This window comes from Vidua chalybeata, chromosome 26 (genome assembly GCF_026979565.1).
Source record: "Vidua chalybeata isolate OUT-0048 chromosome 26, bVidCha1 merged haplotype, whole genome shotgun sequence".
Lineage (NCBI taxonomy): Eukaryota > Metazoa > Chordata > Aves > Passeriformes > Viduidae > Vidua > Vidua chalybeata.
In genome coordinates this window covers 2,739,651-2,761,676 of record NC_071555.1, presented here as the reverse complement: position 1 = coordinate 2,761,676, position 22,026 = coordinate 2,739,651, and the positions used below count along the sequence as shown (strand labels likewise).

Genomic DNA, 22,026 nt, shown 5'->3' with positions numbered 1-22,026 from the left:
GGCGGGCACGGACACGGGCTTGGCGCCGCCACTTTGGAAGGGAGGTGGCCCGTGGTGACAAATGTGTCCCCAGCCCCGGGCGTATCCTGCAGCCGAGCCACTTCCTCCTGGCCCCTCTGTGGGGGCGTTCGGCGAGTGCCAAAGCCACGAGGGTGGCCAGGAGGGACCGGGCACGGCGACCACAAGGTGCTGGCCTCGGCCACCACCGGCCACCCCGGGGACGCTCGGATGTGTGACGTGCGCGTGGCATCAGCCACCCACAGAGGGGAAACTGAGGCACAGGGCTGGGGAAGGAGGGGATTTAAGGCCGGGGAGGTCCCGGAGCTCCTGCGCTCCTGGCAGGGCCCTGCGGGGGAGGACGCCCGGCTGCGGGGAGGGTCGGAGCCCAAACCCCGGTGGTCCCTCCTTGCGGAGGGCCGGGCTCAGGCTCAGAGTGCCCCATCCCAGGGGACGCTGTGTCCCAGAGGTGGCCGGGGGTGTCCCAGAGCATCCCTGTCGCCGGCCAATGGGACAGCTGGTGGCTGCTCAAGGTGACGGTCAGGACACGGCTCCTGTCCCTCCTGTCCCTCCTGTCCCTCCTGTCCCTCCTGTCCCTCCTGGCCCTGCGCGAGTGCTCCCTGCGCGGGGACACGTGTGACAACCATCTCCCCAGGAGTCCTGCCGCGTCTTCCAGTGTCCCTGGTGTCACTTTACCGTGGCAGGGGGAGACTCAAGGGCGTGACATCCTGCGGACAGGGCCACGCTCCTTGTCCCGCCCCTCCGGACCCCGCTCCTCCAGGACCGGGACCCCCAGGGCGAGGGGGGACGCGGGGTGGCGGTGGCAGGTCCCCAGCTGTGGCCACGGTGGGGACACTGGCGAGCCCGACACCCTCTGGGTGGCCACGCCGGCTGATCCCTCAGCGGGGGGGTGTCCCTGTGAATTTATCCTCGGCGGCGATGGTAAAACGGGAATGAATTAGCACGTGGTGACGTCAGGAGCACTTGTGCCTCAGCGCTCGCTCCCCCCGCCGTTAATGAGTCGCTCCCCCCCATCCTTAACCCCCCTCCGGCCTTTATTTTCCCTCCTAGAAAAAAACAATTCTGGAATTTTCCTTGTTTTCCTTCTTTTTCTCACTTGAGAGCTTGGTGGGTGGGGAGGGGTGGCAGCGCCCTGGTGGTCTGGGGGTGTCCCGGGAGGGTGGGGACAGCTGAACAGGGAGATGCTGTCCCCACTGCCGACCTCAGGGAGCCGGAAAAGTGTGGGGAGGGGGCGGTGGGGGTCAGCAGGGGGGGGCTTTGCATAGAGATTGAAGGCCGGGACCCCTCTGAACAATGGCAGCGCTGCAAAGCCGGCCCGAATGGCTGCTAAGCTGCGTCTGCTGGGCCAATACACAACCCCCGGGACACCCCCGAGCCCCCCGCGCCTGCCCCGGCCCCACTCCCCGCGGTCCGTCCTCCCGTCCGTCCATCCCCCACGGCCGCCCTGCGCATCCTTAACTCCCCATTTCCTCCTGCCCCGCAGCTGGGCCGCTCCGGGGAGAAGCAGCGCTGTCCCCATTCCTCATCCTCATCTCCGTCCCTGTGACTGACCCGTTCCCGTCCCGGGCCACATCCTCATCCCTTATGTGTCCCCATCTCCACCTCTGCCATCTTCATCCGTGTTCCTGTCTCCAATCGTGTCCCCATTCCCATCCCTGTCCATTGTCCCCATCCCTATCCCTGTCCCTGTTCCTCTCCCCATTTCTGTCCTTTGTCCCCATCTCTAACCCCATCTCCATTCCTGTCCCCTTTCCCAGTCCCATTCCTTGTCTCCATTCCCGTCCCCATCCCTACCCCTGTCCCCATCCCCATCCCTCTCCCCATTCCTGGCCCCGTCTCCATCCCTGTCCCCATTCCTGTCCCCTGTCCCCATCTCCATCCCTGTCCCCATCCCCATCCCCATCCCTGTCCCCATCCCCATCCCCATCCCTGTCCCCATCCCCATCCCCATCCCTGTCCCCATCCCCATCCCTGTCCCCATTCCTGTCCCCTGTCCCCATTCCTGTCCCCTGTCCCCATCTTCATCCCTGTCCCCATCCCCATCCTCATCCCTGTTCCCATCCCCATCCCCATCCCTGTCCCCATTCCTGTCCCCTGTCCCCATCCCTGTCCCCATCCCGCTGTCCCCGGGGGATCACCGCCCGTGACCCTGATCCCAGGGGGTTCCGGTGTGGGTTCGGTACCGACCCACGGCTCCCCCTTCCCCTCCTGCCCCACCCCAGCTCCAGGGGGGTCCCGCAGGTGTGGGGAAGGGGCCCAGCTGCCAGGAGGGGGACAGTGGCAGTGCCACCCGTCCTCCTGTGCGGCGTGGGAGCGGCGGGGTGTCACCGAGCCACTGGGAATGGAAAGTATTGACGGGAGCCGAGCTGGGCATCTGCCAGGGCCAGCGGCCGCCGCAGAGCCAAATGCCTCGGTGATGGCTCCAGGGGACACCGGGACTTCCCCGGGCACAGCGGGGTCAAGGACGGGTGCCGGGAAGGCCCGGCCTCGGGGTGGGCACGGCGGTGGCACGGCGGTGGCACGGGGGTGGCACGGGGGTGGCACGGCTTGGCTGAGCTTCGCGGGGATCTCAGACCACCCCAAAACCGAGGAGGGGAGGGGGGACCAGAAGGGACCGAGCCGTCAGCGCCACCCCTCAGGCGTGTCACCCCCCCAACCGTGACTGCAGTGACACCAGAGCAGGGGAGGACCCGAATTGTCCCCTCCCTGCGTCCCCCCAGAGCCCCAAAACACGGGCAGGAGCGTGGCCCCCCCCTTGTCACTTTGTCCCCACACTGTCCCTGTCCCCTCCCGTGTCCCCACCCCCGCTCCCACGTCCCCTCCACGTGTCCCCCGTCCCGTCCCCGGCTCCCCGCGTGTCGCGGTCCCCGCGTTGCCCCCTCCCCGCCCCCGGCCCGCCCCGCTTGGGGGTGGGGAGGGGCTGCAGGGCGGAGCTCCGGGCGCGGAGCCGCTTCTTTGGATAAGAGGCGCGGGAAGGGCAGGTGGAGCGTCTGAGGCACCGGCACCGGCACCGGGCACGGAACCCCCCCCCCACGGCACTTTTGGGGGTTTTAGAGTATTTTTAGCGGGGTTGGTTTTTTCGCCCCCGCTCCCTCTTGGCTGTCCCCGGGCCGCCGCCGCTCGGAGCCCCCCCCCCGGTAGCACCGGGCATGGAGGGGGCGGCGGGAACCCGGTCAGGCGGGCAGCGCTGACCGGCGCCGCGTCCCGGGGCCGCCGCCGGCGGGGACCCCCATGAGCGGCTGAGCGGGGCCGGTGCCCCCCGCCCGTCCATGGGCGCGCTGGAGCCGGGCACCGGAGCCCCCCGGCCCGCCGCCCCCATGCTCAGCGCCGCCGCCAGCTTCGCCAAGGAGCCGCCGGGCCCCCGGGACGCCGCCGCCGCTTTCTTCGGTGATGGAGGGGCACCGGATCCGGGAGCCCCGCCGCTGCCTTACGGCGCTCCCGGCGGCTTCGGCGGCCGGTTCCTGGGGCCGTGCCCGCCGTACCGGGCGCCGCCGCCTCCCGCCGCGTCGGTGGAAGGTTACGCGGGCGCCGAGGGCGGTTTCGGCGGCGGGGGGGCCCCGCTGTGCCCCCCGCTCTGTGCCCTGCCCGGGTACAGGGCGGCCGGGAAGGTGCAGGTGATGCTCAACAATTACCCGCTCTGGGCCAAGTTCCACAAGCACCAGACCGAGATGATCATCACCAAGCAGGGCAGGTGAGCCGGGAGAACCGGGGGGGGCTCCGGGAGACGAGCGGAGAGCCGGGCAGCACCGGGGGAAGCGGGGCTGGGGGGCGGCGGGGCACTGGGAGCGACTGGAGGGGACTGGGGTGGGCTGGACGGAGCGGGACGGAGTCGGACGGGGGATCGGCGGGGACCGGGGTGTGCGGGGACAGGGAACTGTCGCAGGACGCGTGAGGTAACGCAGGGGACGAGGTGGGGACACCGAAGGGAACCTGAGAGTACCGGGGAAACGGGGACGGGGGCACCGCGACAGAGATGGGCAGCGCCACCCGGCACCGGGGATGGCGGGGGTCCGGTGTGGGCACCGGGGGGTGCGGGGGTGCGGACACCGGCAGTGAGGGGGTGGGACAGGCCGGGGGGGCTGGCACGGTGAGGGGCTGAGGGGTCCTGCCTCGTCTCCCCAAAGGGCTGGACGGGTGGGAGGTGTTTGTGGAGCTGGGGGTGCAAGAGGGGACCCCCATCTCCTGTTGGGTTTCAAGAAAAGCCTGGGAGGGGGATGCAAAGCATCCCAGACGTCCCCAGGTGTTGTTTCCTTGCGGGGTTGAGGCTTGTGGGAAGGAGAAAAGGGTCTGGGGCTGTCCCCCCCTGTATCAGGGAGGGACAGGGGGGTCCGGACCCTCGGTGTCAGGAAGGTGGCGCTGCCAAGGGCCTGCAGGCAGCTTTGATCCGGCCCCAACCCACGGGCCGGATCCGGAGCTCGGCGCTGCAACAAGTGGTGAGGAGCTGCTGCCACCCCACAGCGCCGTGGGAGGGTGGGTGACACCCTGTCCGCTCCCTGTCCCCTCTCTGGGGTGGAAACACCCCTTCTCTGTGGGGCAGAGAGAGCCCGGCTGCCCAGCATGTGACCAGGGAAGGGGGAGCATTTTGGCCACGTCCTGGCTGCCAAAAATGCCCTCGGTGACGCCACAGCCGGGCACTCGCTGTCCCCTCCGTGCTGGGCTGCAGGGTCCCCGGGGCCGGGAGAGGATTGGGGGATTTTTGGGGTGTCTGCCAAAGCCTCAGTTTGGGGGATCTGGGTGCCGTGCAGGCCCTGTGGGGCTGTGGACTCGCCACGACTTGCAGCAAGGGGAGCCCAGAATGCTAAACCCGTCCTTCAGCCCCACACTGGGGTGATGAGGATGAGGGGAACCCCACCCTGGGCTGCACTTTGGGGGTCTCAGTGGGAACGGGAGGGATCACACACAGCTCAGCCGCCACCAGATCACCCCGAGGGGCCCCCAAAACCCCGTGCCAAGGGGAAACAGGGCTGCCTCCCCCCGCTGTGCCCTCCGCAGCTGGCACAGACCCCCCCCCAGCCCCTCCTGCCGCGCTGCCCCCCCTGCCCAGCCCCATCCCCGCGCCCAGGGGGTCCCTTTCTGCCCGGCGCCCCTCGGCTCGCTCGGCCGAGAGACAGATGGTGTCACTTCGATGCTGAGCCCAACCTGTTTAATGTGTTGGAAGTCTAAACACGTTAGGGCCGCTTGGTTTGCCACGGCCGTGCCCGGCCCCGCTCCGCCCGGCGGTGCTCCGAGCGAAGCAGCGCCGGCACGGGTGGGGTGACACGTCCCCAGGGGGTGGCGGGGCTGGAGGGCACCCCAGTTTGTTGTTGGTCGCCCGCCACCCTTCAGGCCTTGGAGGAATGTGATGAAATTCTGCTTTCCCCCCTCCTTTTCTCCGCTCTTTCCCAGCTGGGTGCTGGGGAAAGTGCCCTCCCTGCTGCGTCAGGACCTGCTGCTGCTGAGGGTCTGGAAATTGGGGTGGCCCCACAGATCCCACCCCCCCCCCCCCCCGCCCCGCTGCACCTCTGCTTCCATCTCCCAGCCTGAAAGTGCCGATTTTGGGGTTTTTTCCCCAACTCCATCCCCCGCAATGGAGGGGCTGCGGGCTGAGGGGGGGTTTGCTCTGCGCAGGGGGGGCTCACGGCAAGCCCAGCCTGTGGAGAACGTCAAACCCAGAGCCACAGAACATCCGTTTCCCCCGACCCTGAGCTGCTTTTGCAGCGTGCGGGGCCTGCAGCGCTGCTGAGACAGGAAAAACCCCAGCGGGGCTCGAGGGGGACGTGAGCCCCAAACGGGGACCCGAGGGGGGGCCTGAACCCCAAAACGGGGACCTGCCAGGCTGGGGGGCTCTGGGGCAGGGCAGGGGACAAGTTCCCATCCCGCTGTTGCCTCTGCAGCCCCATCCCGCCACTTCCTCAGCACCGATGGGGTGCAGCCCCCCCGTGGACCCCCGGGGAGGAGTTGAGGCTGGGGGGGGACATGGTGGCACTGGGGTGAGGCCGGCCAGGCACTGGGATTCACCCCGCTGGCACCGTTCCTGCTGTCCCGTGCCATCCTGAGCTGTCCCGTGCCATCCTGAGCCATCCCACCCTGTCCCGAGCCACCCCACCCCAACCACCCCGGTCCGGACAATTCCCGGCCGGGTTCCCACACCTGTCCCCGTCCCTGTCCCCGTCCCTGTCCCCGTCCCTGTCCCCACTGTGTCCCCCGCGGCTCTCGGGGCTGGGCAGGGCAGGATTCCTGCGGAAACCCCCAAGGCCTCGACGGCACCCCGGCAGCGACGGGCACGGGGAATTCCTGCCGTGGGGTTCTGCAGCGGGGCCGGGGCTGGCTCTGCAGTTTTGGGGTGACACAGGGGCTGGCATTGCCTTTTGGGGTGACACAGGGGCTGGCCCTGCAGTTTTGGGGTGACACAGGGGCTGGCATTGCCTTTTGGGGTAACACAGGGATGGCATTGCCTTTTGGGGTAACACAGGGGCTGGCCCTGCAGTTTTGGGGTGACACAGGGGCTGGCCCTGCCTTTTGGGGTGACACAGGGGCTGGCCCTGCAGTTTTGGGGTGACACAGGGATGGCATTGCCTTTTGGGGTGACACAGGGCTCATCTTTGCATTTCGAGGGGACACAAGGGGCTGTCCCTGTCATTTGGGGACACAGAAGAGCTGTCCTTGCACTTGGGGGTGGCTCAGGATGGCACGACCTTGCTTTTGGGGGGTGCAGGGGCTCTCTCTGCACTTGGGGACACAAGGGACGGTTTTGCCTTTGGAGAGGACACTGGGGGTGGCTTTGGGGACACAAAGTCCAGCGGGGGGCTTTGATTTGAGGGGTGCATGAGGAGGGACACCAGAGCTGGCAGCGCCTTTTGGGGACACTGGGGGATGGCTCTCTGGGGCTGGCAGTGGCGGGGCTGGGGACACGTGGTGCCCGGCTGGCAGTTCGGCGGGGCTGGTGCAGACATGTTGTGACTTGTCACCGCGTCCTGCCGCGCTGTGACATTTAGCTGTGCCCTGTCACCCTGTCAACCAGGCAGGCAGTGCAGCTGTGCTCTGCAGATGTGCCGTGCCACGCAGCAGTGCCACCGCGTGTCACCGGGACTCGTCCAGCTGTGCCACCGTGCTGTGGCACCACGGCGTGCATTGCCATGTCACCGTGCCATGTCCAGCAGCTGTTCCATGTCACCGTGCCATGCGTTGGAGTGTCACCATGCCATGTCGCCGTGCCATGCATTGCCATGCCACCACACCATGTCACGGTGCCGTGCATTGGTGTGTCACCATGCCATGTCACCGTGCCACGCACCGGTGTGTCACCACTGTGCCATGTCACCATGCCATGTCCAGCAGCCATGTGATGTCACCATGCCATGCACCAGTGTGTCACCACTGTGCCGTGTCCAGCAGCTGTTCCATGTCACCATGCCATGCATTGCTCTGTCACCGTGCCATGCACTGGTGTGTCACCATTCCATGTCACCGTGCCGTGTCCAGCAGCCATGCCATGTCACCGTGCCATGAATTGGTGTGCCACCACCGTGCCATGTCACCGTGCCATGAATTGGTGTGCCACCACCGTGCCATGTCACTGTGCCGTGTCCAGCAGCCATGCCATGTCACCGTGCCATGAATTGGGGTGCCACCACCGTGCCATGTCACTGTGCCGTGTCCAGCAGCCATGCCATGTCACCGTGCCATGCGTCGCTCTGTCACCACACCGTGTCACCGTGCCGTGCACTGCCGTGCCAGCACCGTGCCGTGTCCCCAGCCCTGCCCCTGTGCCCGCCGTGCAGCGGGGGCTGCTGGCCCGTGTCCCACGCGGCCCTGGTGGCTCCTGCGGTCCCCGCGCTGCCGCCGGGGGAGGGGGAGGCTCAGGAAGCCGCAGCCCCCCCGCGCCTGACGGGGGCGGGCGCTGGGGAGGCTCCTCTGGGGGGGTCTGAGCCCCTGCACCTCCTCTCCTCCCACCTGGACACCCTCCCTGTGTCCCCACCACCACCGTGTCCCCGCGTCACCAGCTGTCCCCTCGGTGCCGCCGCGAACCGAGGGGTTCACGCAGGGACAAACCCCGAGAGCGCCGAAACAAAACCCTCCGAGTGTGAAACCAGCGGTGCCCACCCGCCTTTTTGGGGGTGGGGGGCACCTCCCAAACCGCAGGGACCGAAGCGGGGGGAGCCGAGTCCTGCCCGAGCCGAGCTCGAGCGCCGATGGGGTTTAAAAATAAAGGCGAGGCGAGCGCGGTTTCGGGTCTTGCCCCCACCCTGCCGTGCCCTGCCGGGCCGTGCGGTTTCCCCGCTGGCAGCGGCAGCGTGTGAGCGCCGGTGCTCCGCTGGCAGCGCCGGGGAACGCGCTGTGGGAGCGAAGGGCAAAAAAAAAAAAAAAAAAAAAAAAAAAAAAAAGAAAAAAAAAAAAAAAAAACAGCCCAAAAAACCCTGTTTTCTTCCTCTCTGCTCCTTGCAGAGCTCGGGCTGGTGCAGCAGCCGCGCTGGGAGCTCGGCCCGGCCGTAGCCGGTGCCTCGGCTCGGCGCTCCGGCGGCTCCCCGGTGGTTTTTAATGTGGTCGCGATTTTTTATCAGCGGCTGGAACCCCCCTGTCCCCGGCGCGGCCGCGTCGTGCTCGCTCCAGAGGAGCTGTGAGCCCGCGGGGACGGCGCCTCTGGGGACACAAAGGGGAAAACGGGATCTGCGAGGCCTCGGGGGGACCCCGGGGCACCCGGGGTGCTCAGGGCCAGCGTCGGTCCTGAGCACGTGCAGCTCCTCGCCACGGCTGCTTCTTTCTCCGCTTCTTTCTCTTTTTACTTCTCTTTTTATCTTAATCTTTCTCTTTATCGTTTTCTTTATCTTTTATTTTTTCGTTTTATCTTATTTTTATTCTTATTTTTACTATTTCATGTTCTTGTTTTTAATCATTATCTTCTCCTTCTTTCTCTTCTCCACTTGATCATTCTTCATTTTTCCTCTTCTTTTTTTTCATTATTTTTCATTTTTCTCTTCCTTTTTCTCAATCTTCATTATCTTCTCTTGTAATTTTCTTTTTTTTTTTTCTTTTCTTCTCATTTTTTTTCTTTCTCTTTCTATTTTTCCTTTTTTCTTCTCTTTCTTTTTCTATTCCTCACCCTCTCGCAAGGGCAATTTTGAGTCAGCCTCCACCCGCTGACTTTTCTTTCCGCTGCTCTTCCCCCGGCGCTGCCCCAGCCCCGCTTCCTGCGGGGGCCCGGACCCCCCCCCCCCCCCCCTTTTCCCCTCGCGTCCCCTCTCCCCTCAGGAATTCGGGGTGAATATTCCCCGCGTGGGGGACGCCCCCGTGTCCCCGTGCGGGTGTGAGGGGTGCCCGGTGGTGGCTCTGTGCTGGGGGTGACATTACCGGCGTGGCCGCTGTCCAGCTCCGGCCATCGGAGCTCCAGAAAGTCGCCAAAATTCCACGGCTGGGAGCCGCCTGGGGGCTGAACCGGTGACCGCGGACGCGGCTGGAGGCCCCGCTGCCAACCTGAGCTGGCCACTGGGGGCTACTGGGGCTACTGGGGAGCCTGGGGCGAGCGGCCACTGCTGGACAGAGCAGGGAGCAGAGGTCTCCCAGCGCAGCGCTGCGGTTTGAGGGGACACCCGTGGGGCACGCGGGGTGCAGCCCCCGGGGGGGGGTGGCAGCTGCCGCCCCGTGGTCCCCCCCGGTCCCACCGTGTCCCCTTCCTGCCCTTGGCGCGGGCTGGCGCCCGGCCCGAAATAGCAGCAGCGGTGTTGGTTTCCGATCCGGAAGGTGCTTGGGGAGGGGGAGGAAGATACCGGGGGGGGGGGGATCGGCCCCGACAGCATCCCCCAGCTGCCGGGGTCACTCAGCTCCTCACGGGCACCCAGCCGGCCGCGGGAGCGGGGGAGGGGGGTGGGCACCGCGCTGCCTCAGTTTCCCCATCACCCCCCGCCAAACTGCCCTGTGTGCCAAGGGCCGAGCTCGGGGGGGTGGGGGGGTGACAGTGTCTGTGCCTCTGTCCCCTCCCCAGGCGAATGTTCCCCTTCCTCAGCTTCAACCTGTCGGGGCTCAACCCCGTGGCGCACTACAGCGTCTGCGTGGACGTGGTGCTGGTGGACCAGCACCACTGGCGCTACCAGGGCGGAAAATGGGTGCAGTGCGGGAAAGCCGAGGGCAGCATGCCAGGTACGGGCCCTTCATCCCCGCCCTCACCCTCCTGCTGCTGCCGGGATGGGGGGTGACGCTGTCGCCGCTGTCCCCTCCCCAGGGAACCGCCTGTACTTGCACCCCGACTCGCCCAACACGGGCGCGCACTGGATGCGGCAGGAGGTTTCCTTCGGGAAGCTGAAGCTCACCAACAACAAAGGAGCCTCCAACAACGTCGGACAGGTGAGGGGAGGGTCCTGCCGCCGTGGCAGCTCGCTGTGACCCCCCCTGACCGCTCGCTGTCCCATTTTACCCCCCCTCCCACCAGATGATCGTGCTGCAGTCGCTGCACAAGTACCAGCCGCGGCTGCACGTCACGGAGGTGAAGGAGGGCGAGGGGGAGGACGGGTACCCCTCCCCGCACACCCACACCTTCGCCTTCCCCGAGACCCAGTTCATCGCCGTCACCGCCTACCAGAACGCCGACGTGAGTACGAGACCCCCTGCCAGTCCGAGCATGTAGCCCCCTCCCCCCCCAAAAAAAAAAAAAAACCCCAACAGCACAAAAACTCCAGCAACCCCCCAGCGTCCTCCCAGAAACCAGCTAGGGTATCCCAGTGTCACCACAGCAACCCAAAACCGCGCCCAGAGCAGCCCCGTTAATCCCCCCAGCAACACCCGGGGCGTCCTGAGCTTCAGGAAAACCCCACTGGCCTCCCCCCAGGCCACCCCCGTCTGCCAGCACCTGCAGCATCCCTGCGACCTCGGCATCCCAGGATCTCCCCTTGCATCCCTTCAGCATCCCAGAGGCCTCCCAGCGCCGTCCGTATCCCCTGAGATTTCCAGAGCCTCCCCTTGGATCCCTTCAGCCACCCCCTGATCCCTTCAGCATCCCACCGTCCCTCCCAGAACCGTCCCACAGCATCCTGCAGCATCCCAGGACCTCCCCCTGCATCCCTTCAGCATCCCAGAGGCCTCCCAGTGCCCTCAGATCCCCTCAGATTTCCAGAGCCTCCCCCTGGATCCCTTCAGGGCCCCCCTGGATTCCCCACTACCCCCCCAGGACCGTCCCACACATCCCAGTACCCCCCCCCAAACCCCTTCAGCATCCCACAGCCCCCCCAGCACCCCCTGCCCTGGCAAAGGGCGGGATTCTGGTGGGATGGGGGGGAAGGGACAGCGGGGGGGACACCCCGGAGGAGGGACAAGCTGCCAGCAGCCCCCCCAAACCCACGTCCCCCCAGATCACCCAGCTGAAGATCGACCACAACCCCTTCGCCAAAGGATTCCGGGACAACTTCGACTCGTGAGTGCCACCCCCTCTCCTCCCTCCTGTCCCCTCCGGTGCCCTCCCGGCCTCATCTGGCAGGAGCAACCCCCCAAAACCGCACCGTGTGCCCCCCCCCCCCCCAGGATGTACACGGCCTCGGAGAGTGAGCGCCTCACGCCGTCCCCGCCGGAGGCTCCGGGCTGCCAGCAGCTGCTGCCGGCCCCGCGCTTCCAGCCCTTCCTGCCCGAGCAGTACCCGCTGCCCCCGGGCCGCTTCTTCGGGGGGGAGCGGGGGGCCGCGCTGCCCCTGCCCCCCAAAGACCCCCCCCACTGGTACTTCCCCCCGCAGCAGCCCCCCGCCCCCGGCGCGCTGGAGTACGGCGGCTACGACGGGGGCTACGGCGGGGGCAAACTGGTGCCCTACGGGGTGAAGCCCTTCGCGCTGCCGCCCGCCCCACACCCGCCCCTGCCCTACTACCCCGAGGGCCCGGCGGCTTTCGGGGTGACGGGGGGCTGGAGCCCCGGGCAGTACGGCCCCAAGGGCGGCGCCGCGGCTCTGGGCTGGTACCGGGAGCCCCGCGAGGAGAAGGGGAAGGAGATGGAGGGCTGGGCCACCGAGCCGCCCGCCGCTGTGGCCTCGGGGGACTCGTCGGACTCGGGGCTGTACGAGTGCAAGCGGCGGCGAGTGTCCCCGTACCCCTCGAGCACCGAGAGCTCCTCCCCGCCCCGCAACGGCGACATCTACGACAAGGAGCCGGTCACCGACGGGGGCTACTACGGCTTCTACGGCAACTGAGCCACACCGGGCGGGGGGAACGGGGGGGTCAGAGCCTCCCCGGGCACCCCAAATCCGGTCCTGTGTGCGCCCCCACACCCATAGCCTGGGACGACTTGAGCGGAGGGGAGGGCTCAGCGTGACAATCAGCCCCCGGTGCCACCCCGGTGGGGCCGCGGGGGCGAGCGGGGAGGGGACGGGCGGGGAGGGGGGGGTGCCGGTGAGGTTATTTTTTGGGGGTCGGTGGTTTTTAAGGGAGGGGGGTTGATGCTGAAGTATTTATTGAGCCCCCCCCCCCCCCGCGCGCCCGGTGTGGGGCGGGGGGCAGCAGCATATCGCAATAAAGGGGACGTTGTGGGACACGGCTCTGTGGGCAATTCTGTGCGTGGGGGGAGGGAAACTGAGGCACGGGGTGGGAGGGACTTGTGCATCCCCAGCCTGATTTGGGAGGAGGGTCCTGAGCCCCCGGGGGCGGTGATGGTGGGGGGGGGTAGAAGGAATCTCTCTGCACACCCCAACCCTTCACAGCCTTTATTAGAGCAGCCCCTGTGCACAATTTGGGGGTGGGGGCAGTGGGGTCTCCCCGCCCGCGGGCACCCTGCGACCCCCTAAATCCCCCCTTATCATCCTGTGCCCCCAGGGCAGGGGGGCACTGCCAGCCCCTGCCCCACAGTGGCTCAGCTGTCCCCAAGGCTCTGCCCTGGGCCGGGGGGAGGCAGTGCCAGTGCCCCCCTCCCATTTTTGAATCACAGTTTTACTGAAACGGCGGCGAAATGGCTCGGAAAGTGTGTGTGGGGGGGGGATTCTGCACCCCCAGTGCTGGGGGGACCAGCCCCACTGCTGGGCACTGCTGTGAGGAGCTGGGGGGGCTCAGCACCCCCCGGGTCTGGGGGTGGCTACCAGAGCACTGCGCTGTCCAGGTGGGAGAAGCCGGGGTCCAGGCGCAGCTTCCAGTAGGTGTTGTTGGTGACCCACGACTCCTTGCCACTGGCATCTGTCACACGCCTGGGCACGGGGTGGGCACGGTTGGGACTTCCAATGGGGGGGGGGGGTTCCATTCCCTGAGAGCCCCACGCTCCTCTGAACCACGAGGTCTCCAGAGGGTCTCACCATTCCCTTAATTTCCCACATCCCCCTGAGCCATGGGGTGCCCTCGGGGGGCACCCACAGGGGCTTTCCCCCTTCCCTAAGGGCCCCACACCCCTCTGAGCCATGGGGTGCCCTCAGGACTCCCAGGGGGTCTCCCCATTCCCTTAAAACCCCCCCACCCCCCTGAGCCATGGCGTGCTCCCAAGACTCCTGGGAAGGGTCTCCCCATCCCATAAGAGCCTCGCATCCCCCCGAGAGCCCCACATCCCTTGAACCAAGAGCTGCCCTCAGCACCCCACCCCCCCAGAAGCCCACATCGCCCTGCTCCCCGGGTCCCCCCAGCCCTGGGAGCCCCCCAGACCTGAAGAAGCGGGCCTGGTGGGTGATGTTGTTCTCCTCCATGACGCGGCGCCGGTCCCGCTGCAGCTGCTCGATCTGGCGCTTCTGCGCCTCGGCCGCCGGCACGTTCCCCTCCTCCAGGTACCTGGGGGACACAGGTCACGGCTGTGACCAGCTGGCCGGCCTCAGCCCGCCCCAGCCCGCACCCCCGGGGCGCTGCTGACCGCTGGTCCGGCCGCAGGCGCGTGTCCGTGGAGGGCAGGAGCCGGCGGAGCTCCGGCGTCAGCTCGTTCAGCTCCAGCGCGAACTGTGTGAAGCCGTAATTCCTCTCGTGGTCGTGGGGCATGGGGTCTGCGTGGAGGGGCGTGGGGACAGTGAGAGACACCCCCCGGGCTGGGGTAACCCCCCCCCGGGCGGTCTCCCCAGGTCCTTACTGGCTTTCCAGACGCAGTGGCCCGGGGCGGGCCCGCGGTGCAGCCCCTCGTGCCACTTGCCGGCCAGGCGCTCCACGGCCGTCCCGCTGCGGCTCAGCACGGCCCCCTGCACCTCGTTGGCCCCCGCGCCCCAGTACCGAGCCTGCGGCCACCGGCGCCTCAGCGGGGCGGCCAGGGCAAAGGGCGGGGCCGGGAGGGTGGGGCGGGGTCAGTGGGAAAGGGCAGGGCCGCTTGGAAGGGGTGGGGCTGGTGGGAGAGGGTGTGGCTATGATGGGTGGGGTCATTGGGAAAAGGTGGGGCCATAGGAAAAGGGTGGGGCCATGGGGAGGAATCTTCTGGAAAGGGTGGAGCAATTGGAAAGGGGCGTGGCCACTGGGAAAGGGTGGGGCCACTGGGAGAGGGCGTGGCTATTGAAAAAGGGAGGGGCAATGGGTGATGGGTAGAGACTTCTAGAAAGGGTGGGGCTATGATGGGTGGGGTCATTTGGAAAGGGCGGGGCTACTGGGAAAAGGGTGGGGCCAGGAGTGATGGGCAGAGTAATTGGAAGAGGGTGGGGCACTAAGGGGTGGGGCACTGGGGAAAGGGCGGGGCTATTGGGAAGGGGTGGAGCCATAAGTGAGGGGTGGGGTCAGACAAGGGGCGGGGCAACAATACAGTGTTTAATTACCAAGGCGGTGATGGGGCGGGGCCACACCTGAGGGGGCGGGGCCAGGCCATGATAATGCAGAGGGGTGGGGAGTCAGGAGCAGTGTGTGGGCGGAGCCTGGGCACGAAGGGGCGGGGCAGGGCGGGGCAGGGGGGGCACACCTTGCAGAAGGTGAGCTTGCAGTGGTAGGAGGCGTCGCGGGTGTTGCGGATCAGCACCTCCCCGTAGTGCTCGATCCAGCGGGGCCCGCTCAGCACGTTGTGGATGCACGTGGTCACCTTGTTCCACTCGTAGTGGTCCCCGGTCCTGCGGGCACCGCCCTCGTGGGTGGGCACGGAGGGCAGCGGGGCACGGGGGTGGAGATATCGGGGGGCTATCTGTGGGGCTGGGGTCTCACCTGGGCAGCTGGACATTGACGGTGCCCATGGGGACGATCTCCAGGGATTTGCCCCAGAATTTGTTCTTCCACCTCATGTCTGGAGGAGGAGGAGGAGGAACAGGAGGAGGAGGAGGAGGTGAGACCCCCCCCAGTCCCCCCACCTTGGGGGGGACTCTCCCAGTGCCCAGTGCCCTGCCGGGCTCTCACCTTGCCAGAAGACAAAGTTGTCAGACTCGGCGTGGCAGGCGGAGATGGGAGGGTGGTGGGAGACCTGGGGGGACAAGGAGGGACGTGCCAGCGCCCCGGTGGAACAAAGTAAAAATTTAACAGAATAAAAACCCATTTAAATTTAAGTAAAATGTACCACATAGTAGCTTACTAGCATAAGTAAAATATACTATTTAATCTACTATACTCTACTGCACTTATAATACTGTCCCAGCCAAAAAAAAAGAGAATGAAAATCTCCAAACTAAAAAGAAAGACCCCTTAAACTCTAAAACGAAGAAAAAAACCCCAAAGCTAAGTCTACAAAAGATAGACAAAGAGATTAGAGAGTTCTCTGTACAAAGACTAATTGCAAGTTATAATGCAAAATCAGCAAAATAAATATGCATAAACCCATTGTAAAGTTCTATGCGTGTGTAAACTAGTAAGAAGTAATAAAAAAAGATCAAAAATCCTCAAAAGCACGCATGTCCTTTAAAGAAGAACAATCCCCACGTACACCCAGCGCTGTAATAAACATACCGTCCCTACAAATCTTCATTACAATTACAGATTTTAACTTCTCACCGCACTTCACCGCCCAGCTCCGGGGTGCCCCCAGGGACCCCCCGGTGCCCACCTGCTCGCTGATGAAGCGGAAGCCGCGGTCGGGCCGCACGCACTCGTAGGTCTCGCCCAGCACGGGGTTGAAGGGTTTGCTGCCCGCCCGGTAGTAGGTGGAGGCGTAGGTGGACACGGCGAAGGCGGCCACGTACACCTGTCACCGTGGCCACCGCGACGCTGTCACCACGCCCGGGATGGGCACACGCCTGCCCTCCCCTGTTCCCACAAGTCCCAGGAGTCTCGTGTGTCCTCAGGCACCTCTGAGACCCCAAAATCCTCAAATTCTCCCTGTCCCCACACGTCCTCGGGGTCCCCCATGTCCCCAAAATCCTCAAAATCTCCCTGCCCCCACAGGTCCTTGGGCTCCCCCCATGTCCCACAGCCCCCTAAATCCCCAAACTCCCCTGGTCTCTCCATGTCTTCAGGATCCCCCATATCCCCAAAATCCTCCAACTCTCCCTGTCCCCACGTGTCCCCCAAACTTCCAGTGTCCCCTGAGCTCCCCCTACTCCCACGTCCTTTGAGCTTCCCCGTGTCCCCCAAGACCCCTCAAGCCTCAAACTCCCCAAGTGCCCCCGTGTCCCTCTGGGCTGTGTCTCCCACCCAACTTTCCTGAGCCCCCCACATCCCCTGTGCCCTCAACCTCCCAATGCCCACCCTGTCCCCAAAATCCTTCATGTCCCCAAGCCACGTCCCCTTGCTCCCCTGTGACCCCCTGAGCTCCTTCTACATCCCATGAGCCCCCTGCGCCCCCCTTGCCCTCCTTGTCCTCAAAGTCCCTTGTGTCCTCCTGCCCCCAAATCCCCCTCATGTCCCCAATCCCCCCAAGGCCCCCCAGCCCCTTGTGCCCCTGACCCCCAATCCTTCCTAAGCCCCCGGTGTCCCCAGCTCCCCCCGGTGTCCCCAGCTCCCCCCGGTGTCCCGGCTTCCCCCGTTGTCCCGGCTCCCCCGATGTCCCGGCTCCCCCGGTGTCCCGGCTCCCCCCGGTGTCCCGGCTCCCCGGTGTCCCCAGCTCCCCCCGGTGTCCCCAGCTCCCCCCGGTGTCCCGGCTCCTCGGTGTCCCGGCTCCCCCGGTGTCCCCAGCTCCCCCCGGTGTCCCGGCTCCCCCGGTGCCCCGGCTCCCCCGATGTCCCGGCTCCCCACGGTGTCCCGGCTCCCCCCGTTGCCCCGGCTCCACCGGTGTCCCGGCTCCCCACATTGCCCCGGCTCCCCCGGTGTCCCGGCTCCCCGGTGTCCCCAGCTCCCCCCGGTGTCCCGGCTCCCCGGTGTCCCGGCTCCCCCCTCACCAGGCGCTGCCGGGGGTCGCGGGCGCGGCTGGCTCTGTCGAGCAGCTCGCTGTACTCCAGCTCCTCGCAGAGCCGCTGCAGGGTGTTCAGCGGCTCGTTCAGCTGCACGGGCAGCGCCACGCGGGACAAGTCCTTGCCCACGCTGCTCCGCAGGAGCCCCCACAGGCTCACGTCCCCCGAGGGCGCGGGGGGCGCGGGCAGGCGGCTCCTCCGCCGCGGGTCCGGCCCCGGCAGCTCCAGCGGCGGCTCCAGCGGCGGCGGCTCCGCCGGCACCCCCAGGCGCTCCGCTCCTGCCGGGCAGCGGGCGGTGGGATGGAGCCGCCCCCGTCCCCGGTGAGCCCCTCCCTTCCCCGGAGCTGTCGGGGAGCAGAGCTGTCCCTTCCCCCCGGTTCCCCCCGTCCCGTGTTTCCCTTTCCCGTGTCGGGAGGCAGAGCTGCCTCCGCCTCGGTTCCCCCTTCCCGCACCGGTCCGGGGGCGAAGCCGCCGCCTCCAGCGGTGCCCATTCCCTGCCCGGTGCCCTCCCCGGTGCTCCCGGTACCTGTCGGGGGGCGGCCCGGCCCCCCCGGCTCGGTGGCCTCCTCGCAGACGCCGGAGGTGACCTCGCTGATGCACGACTCGTCCTCCGAGGGCTGAGGAGGCGCAGGGACCGTCGGCGGCTTCGGGGGTCCCGGGGGGATGGGGGGGATGTGGGGGGGACCCCATGGAGGGGGCGGTTGGGGCGCTACCGGGAAGGGCCCCCCCGAAAGGGTGGGATGAGCCCCGGGATCCTGGGATGGGGGTGTCGGGATGGGGGGGGCGGGTGCCGGTGGGGGAGCAGCGGCGGGGGGGGCACCGGCAGCAACCGGCCCCCGCCACCGGGCTCAGAGACTGCGGAGACCCCGGGAGCGGGGAGGGAGGGGGCGACGGGGGGGTGGGGGGGACACGGGGAGCGGGGGGGATCCAGGGGCTGGGGGGGACACGGGGAGCGGCTCTCGGGCCGGCTGATGAGGTGGGACGGGGGAGAGAGAGGGGAGAGATGAACCCGGAGCAGCGAGGGGTGGCGGGGGGTCTGCAGAGCCCCCCACCAGCAGAGCCCCCTTGCCAGCAGCACCCCCTCCCCAGCAGAGCCCCCCCAAGCCCCCTCACCTCGTTCTCAGAGGAGCTGGCGGAGAGGAAAACCTCGCAGGCATCGAAGAACTCGGTGTGGGAGTCGGCCAGCGAGACGATGCTGCGGTTGGAGAGCTGCTGCTCCCGGCCCTTGGCGGGCAGCGCGTCCGGCTGCGGGGACAGCCACCGGCTCAGCCCCCATCCCAGAGCGGCCACGGCACCCCCAGGCCGCCCCATCCCACCCCCCTGACCTCATCCGGGTGCAGCGAGGCAAAGGAGTCCAGGGTGGTGTCGGAGGACACGGACAGGGAGTGGAAGCGGCGCAGGGCGGGCTGTGGGAAGGGCGAGACTGAGCCGAGCCCCCCCCGGCCGGTCCCCTCCAGCCAGGAACGGGCTGACGGGGACAGGGGACACCCAGCACCCTGCTGAGACTCCAGGAGCAGCACCCGAGGTGCCCCGTGCTCCCTCACCCCGGCGGTGCCGGCGCTGCCGGGGCGTGGGGCCGGACACTGCCGGTGCAGCGCCTGCCGCATCTCCTCCAGACGGGCCCTCTCGGCCACCAGCGCGGCCACCACGCTGCTCAGCGAGCCGTGCACTGCCGGGGGACACGGGCGGGAGTCAGGCTGAGGGTCAGCACCCCAAAACCCGCCCTGGGACCCCCGCCCAGGCTCAGCCCCCCGCCCCTTCCCACCTTTCTGGGCCAGGGCCCAGAAGCTGCGCTGCAGCTGGCTGTACTCCGGGGGGACGCTGAAGGGCAGCTGGCTCTGCGATGACTCCAGGTAGCGGGACAAATTGGGGACAGAGCCGTGCAGGCGGCCCACCTGGGGGGACACGGGGCTCAGCGGGGTCACCTGGGGGGCTCCGTGCCCAGGCAGCGTCAGAGCTCGGGGTGGGGGCTCCAGCTCACCCTCACCCTGCCGATGGTGTCGTCCTTGGCAAAGCTCTGCGTGCACCAGATCTTGGTGGTCCTCCGGCCCTTCTTCGGCCTCTCCGTGGCGGCCGAGGGCTGTGAGGGAGAGGAGGGGGCTGCAGCCGGACCCTCCCCAGGAAGGGGGGGGCACGGGACCCCCTCCCTCACCTGGCCGTCCCTCTCACCTGGCTGCCGGAGATGAGCGGGGCCGAGGGGATGCGGTGCAGGGCCTCCAGGTGTTGGAGCATTCCCGTCAGCTCCTGCAGCTTGGCCTGGCACTCCGACAGCTCTGCCAGGGGCACAGAGGTCAGGGAGGGGGCACAGGGACCCTGCCCGGTCCTGCGCACCCCCTCGGGCCCCGCTCACCGGCCGAGCAGCGCTCCAGCCCCTCGCTGTCCTTCAGCCAGGCGTTCACCTTGTCCCGGGAGCTGGCCAGCGTGGACAGGGCAGGGGCGCTGCCCGAGGGCAGGATCCGTGTCCACTGGCCCTGCAGCCGGGCACAGAGGGCACCGATCGCCGTCAGGAGCCACTTGCCCAGGCGCTGCCTGGCGCTGTCACCCCGAGCTGTCACCCACCTGCGTGTTGGTCCCCGTGGGACCCCCCGGGGGACACGGCTCCGGCCGCTCGCCGTGGTGGTGGGTGCACAGGCTGCTCACCCAGCTGGAGAACGCCTCCGGGGACTTGATCTGGGGGACAGGGGCGAGTTGGAGGGGACACGAGCCGATGTCCCCCAGCCCTGTCCCACCCCAGCTCCAGGGCCCCAGTGGCACCTTGAGGTGATAAATGTTGTCCTCTGTGTCCAGGTCAACCCTCTGGGCCTTCTTGTTGACAGACATGACGGACTGCCGGACGTCGATGGCACCGTGCAGTTTGCCCTTGAGGACCTGGGGGAGCCCAGGGACGCCTGTCAGGGGGAAGACCCCCCCCTTTTTCAGGGGGGCCACGGGGGTGTCCCCAGCCCTGAGCCCCTGGGGAGGCTGCGTGGCCACAGCCTGGGCACACACTCACGTCCTGGCGCGTGGTGGAATATTTCAGGATCCCGTTTTCCAGCACGAAGTACCGCTGGGGATGGAGGGGAAAGGATTTTTTTGGGAGGGGGTGCAGACAGCAGCCCCTACAGCCAGTGCCCCCCACCCAAATCGTGCCAGGACCAGCCGGGATCACGGCTCCTGGTGCCAGCTGTGCCTGTTACCTTGTGCCAGCCCTTCAGGGGCCATTTCCTCTTCTTGAGCAGGTACCCCTCGTGCCGCTGCGGCTGCTGCCCGGGGCTGCCCCGGGCACGGGGCTCCTCCACCACCTCCCAGCTCTCAGAGCCCTGCGGGGACGGGGGTCAGCGTGGGGGTCCCTGAGCACCAGAGGCTGCTGCCCACGTTGTCCCCAGGCAGGGACATTTGGTACCCACAGGGGCACCCTCGTAAAGCAGGGGGAAGCCCCCAAAGCCTCCCCGTGGTCCTTCTGAACCCCCCAAATCCAAATCCAAACCCTCCAACCTGCTGGACGCTGCTGTGCTTGGAAGACACGGTGCTGCTGGAGCGGGATAGGGCCCTTTTCGGAGAGCACGGGTCCTTCTCGTGGCTGCCCATGGCCGGCGAGCAGAGGGGGCGGGGGGCACCGGGCCGAGGCCCCCCTCCCGTCCGGGCTGCGGGGCCGGGGGTCCGAGCTCGGCCGTCACGGCGGGAGCGGCTGCGGGGAGGGCCCGGCCGGTCAGGGAGCTCAGGGATGGCACCTGCAGCCTGGCTGGGACAGCGGGTGGCACGCATGGCCCCGTCCCCAGCTCCCGGGGGGCTCTGCATGGCACCGCCGGCGGCACCGAGAAACTTCTGCGTGAGCCGGAGCCTTTGACCCTCCCGGCGTTATCTCGGCTGTGCCACCCAGTCCGGGTCCAGAGTCCGGCCCCGCCGCCCCATGGACCGGCTACCACGGGGCAAGCGTGGCACGGCCAGGAGGGTGACACCGGGGCAAGGACCGGGATCAAGCCCTGCTCCGTCCGGCAGCCCCAAGCCAGGACACGACCCCTCCACAGCCCGGCGTGGCCGCGCGCCCTCCCGGCACGGCGTTTGCTCCCTTTGCCCTTCACGATTCCAGAGGGGGAAACTGAGGCACGGGGAAGCTTCTCCTGGCCTTGCCATCCCCCCTGGCGCTGTCCCTGACGGGGCATCCGTGAGTCCCAGCCGCTGCTGTAGGATGGATCCCGGGATAACCCCGGGACAGCGGCCAAGCCCCGGCACCGGTGACCACCGTGCCGGTAACCGCGGCACGGTCACCGCCGTACGGACGGCCACGGCGCCGGTAACCACGGCACCGGGCACATAACCACGCTGCCACAGACAACCCGGCACCGGTAACGGCGGCTCCGAGGGGAGGGCACCGGGGGTCTCCCGGCTCTCTCCCGCAGGTGCTGCAGGGGATCGGCACCGACCCCTCGCAGCGGAGCGGGGCTGTGCCGGTACCCCCGGGGGTCTCCATCCCTCCCGCGGGGCAAAGCCCATCCCCGTATTTCCCTCCGCGGGGGGTGTCACCCCCCGGGGTAGCGGGGGCCGGGGGTCGCGGCGCCGGTCGGACCTTTCCCCCGGTCGCCGGTGCTCACCTGGGCGGGCGGCGGGCGGGCGGCGGGGGCCGGTCGCATCCTGCCCGGCGGCGGCGGCGGCAGGAAGCGGAACACGGAGGGCGGTCCGGAGCCGCTCGGCTCTGCCCCCTGCTCCGTGGAGGACCGGAGCCGCCAGCGCCGGGAGCCGCCGGGACACCGGGAGCCGCCGGGACACCGGGAACGGGCAGCGCCCGAGCGCCCGCACGGAACCGGGGCAGCCCCGGGGAAAGGGGTGGGGGGACCCCCGCGAGAAGCAGCGCCGCAGGGGGGTCCCGGGGTTGGTCATCCCATGGGGGTCCCGGG

At 67.7% G+C, this 22,026-nt stretch overlaps 2 protein-coding genes across 4 annotated transcripts; one reads left to right on the top strand and one right to left on the bottom strand.

Moving 5' to 3' along the window:
• The first annotated feature begins 3,287 nt into the window (after nt 1–3,287).
• TBX21 (T-box transcription factor 21) lies at nt 3,288–12,240 on the top strand. The gene is made up of 6 exons (XM_053965231.1): nt 3,288–3,709; nt 9,977–10,131; nt 10,214–10,335; nt 10,421–10,579; nt 11,337–11,398; nt 11,506–12,240. The coding sequence occupies exons 1-6, from the start codon at nt 3,288–3,290 to the stop codon at nt 12,155–12,157; spliced, it is 1,572 nt and encodes a 523-aa protein (XP_053821206.1). The 3' UTR covers nt 12,158–12,240.
• Nucleotides 12,241–12,665: 425 nt separating this feature from the next.
• Nucleotides 12,666–21,765, bottom strand: OSBPL7 (oxysterol binding protein like 7). 3 transcript variants are annotated; one of them, XM_053965220.1, is made up of 23 exons: nt 21,724–21,765; nt 20,627–20,819; nt 20,329–20,451; nt 20,145–20,198; nt 19,907–20,020; nt 19,712–19,822; nt 19,503–19,623; nt 19,322–19,425; nt 19,134–19,232; nt 18,918–19,047; nt 18,697–18,821; nt 18,478–18,558; nt 18,266–18,397; nt 17,679–17,769; nt 17,141–17,430; nt 15,871–16,008; nt 15,231–15,294; nt 15,042–15,120; nt 14,806–14,950; nt 13,999–14,140; nt 13,789–13,915; nt 13,587–13,709; nt 12,666–13,141 (listed from the first exon to the last, which is right to left on the bottom strand). In XM_053965220.1, the coding sequence occupies exons 2-23, from the start codon at nt 20,717–20,719 to the stop codon at nt 13,033–13,035; spliced, it is 2,595 nt and encodes an 864-aa protein (XP_053821195.1). In that variant the 5' UTR covers nt 20,720–20,819; nt 21,724–21,765; the 3' UTR covers nt 12,666–13,032. The 3 variants fall into 3 exon arrangements, with proteins under 3 accessions (XP_053821195.1, XP_053821193.1, XP_053821194.1); XM_053965218.1 differs by lacking the exon at nt 21,724–21,765 and having other exon boundaries at nt 20,627–20,973; XM_053965219.1 differs by lacking the exon at nt 21,724–21,765 and having other exon boundaries at nt 19,140–19,232; nt 20,627–20,973.
• Nucleotides 21,766–22,026: the final 261 nt, after the last annotated feature.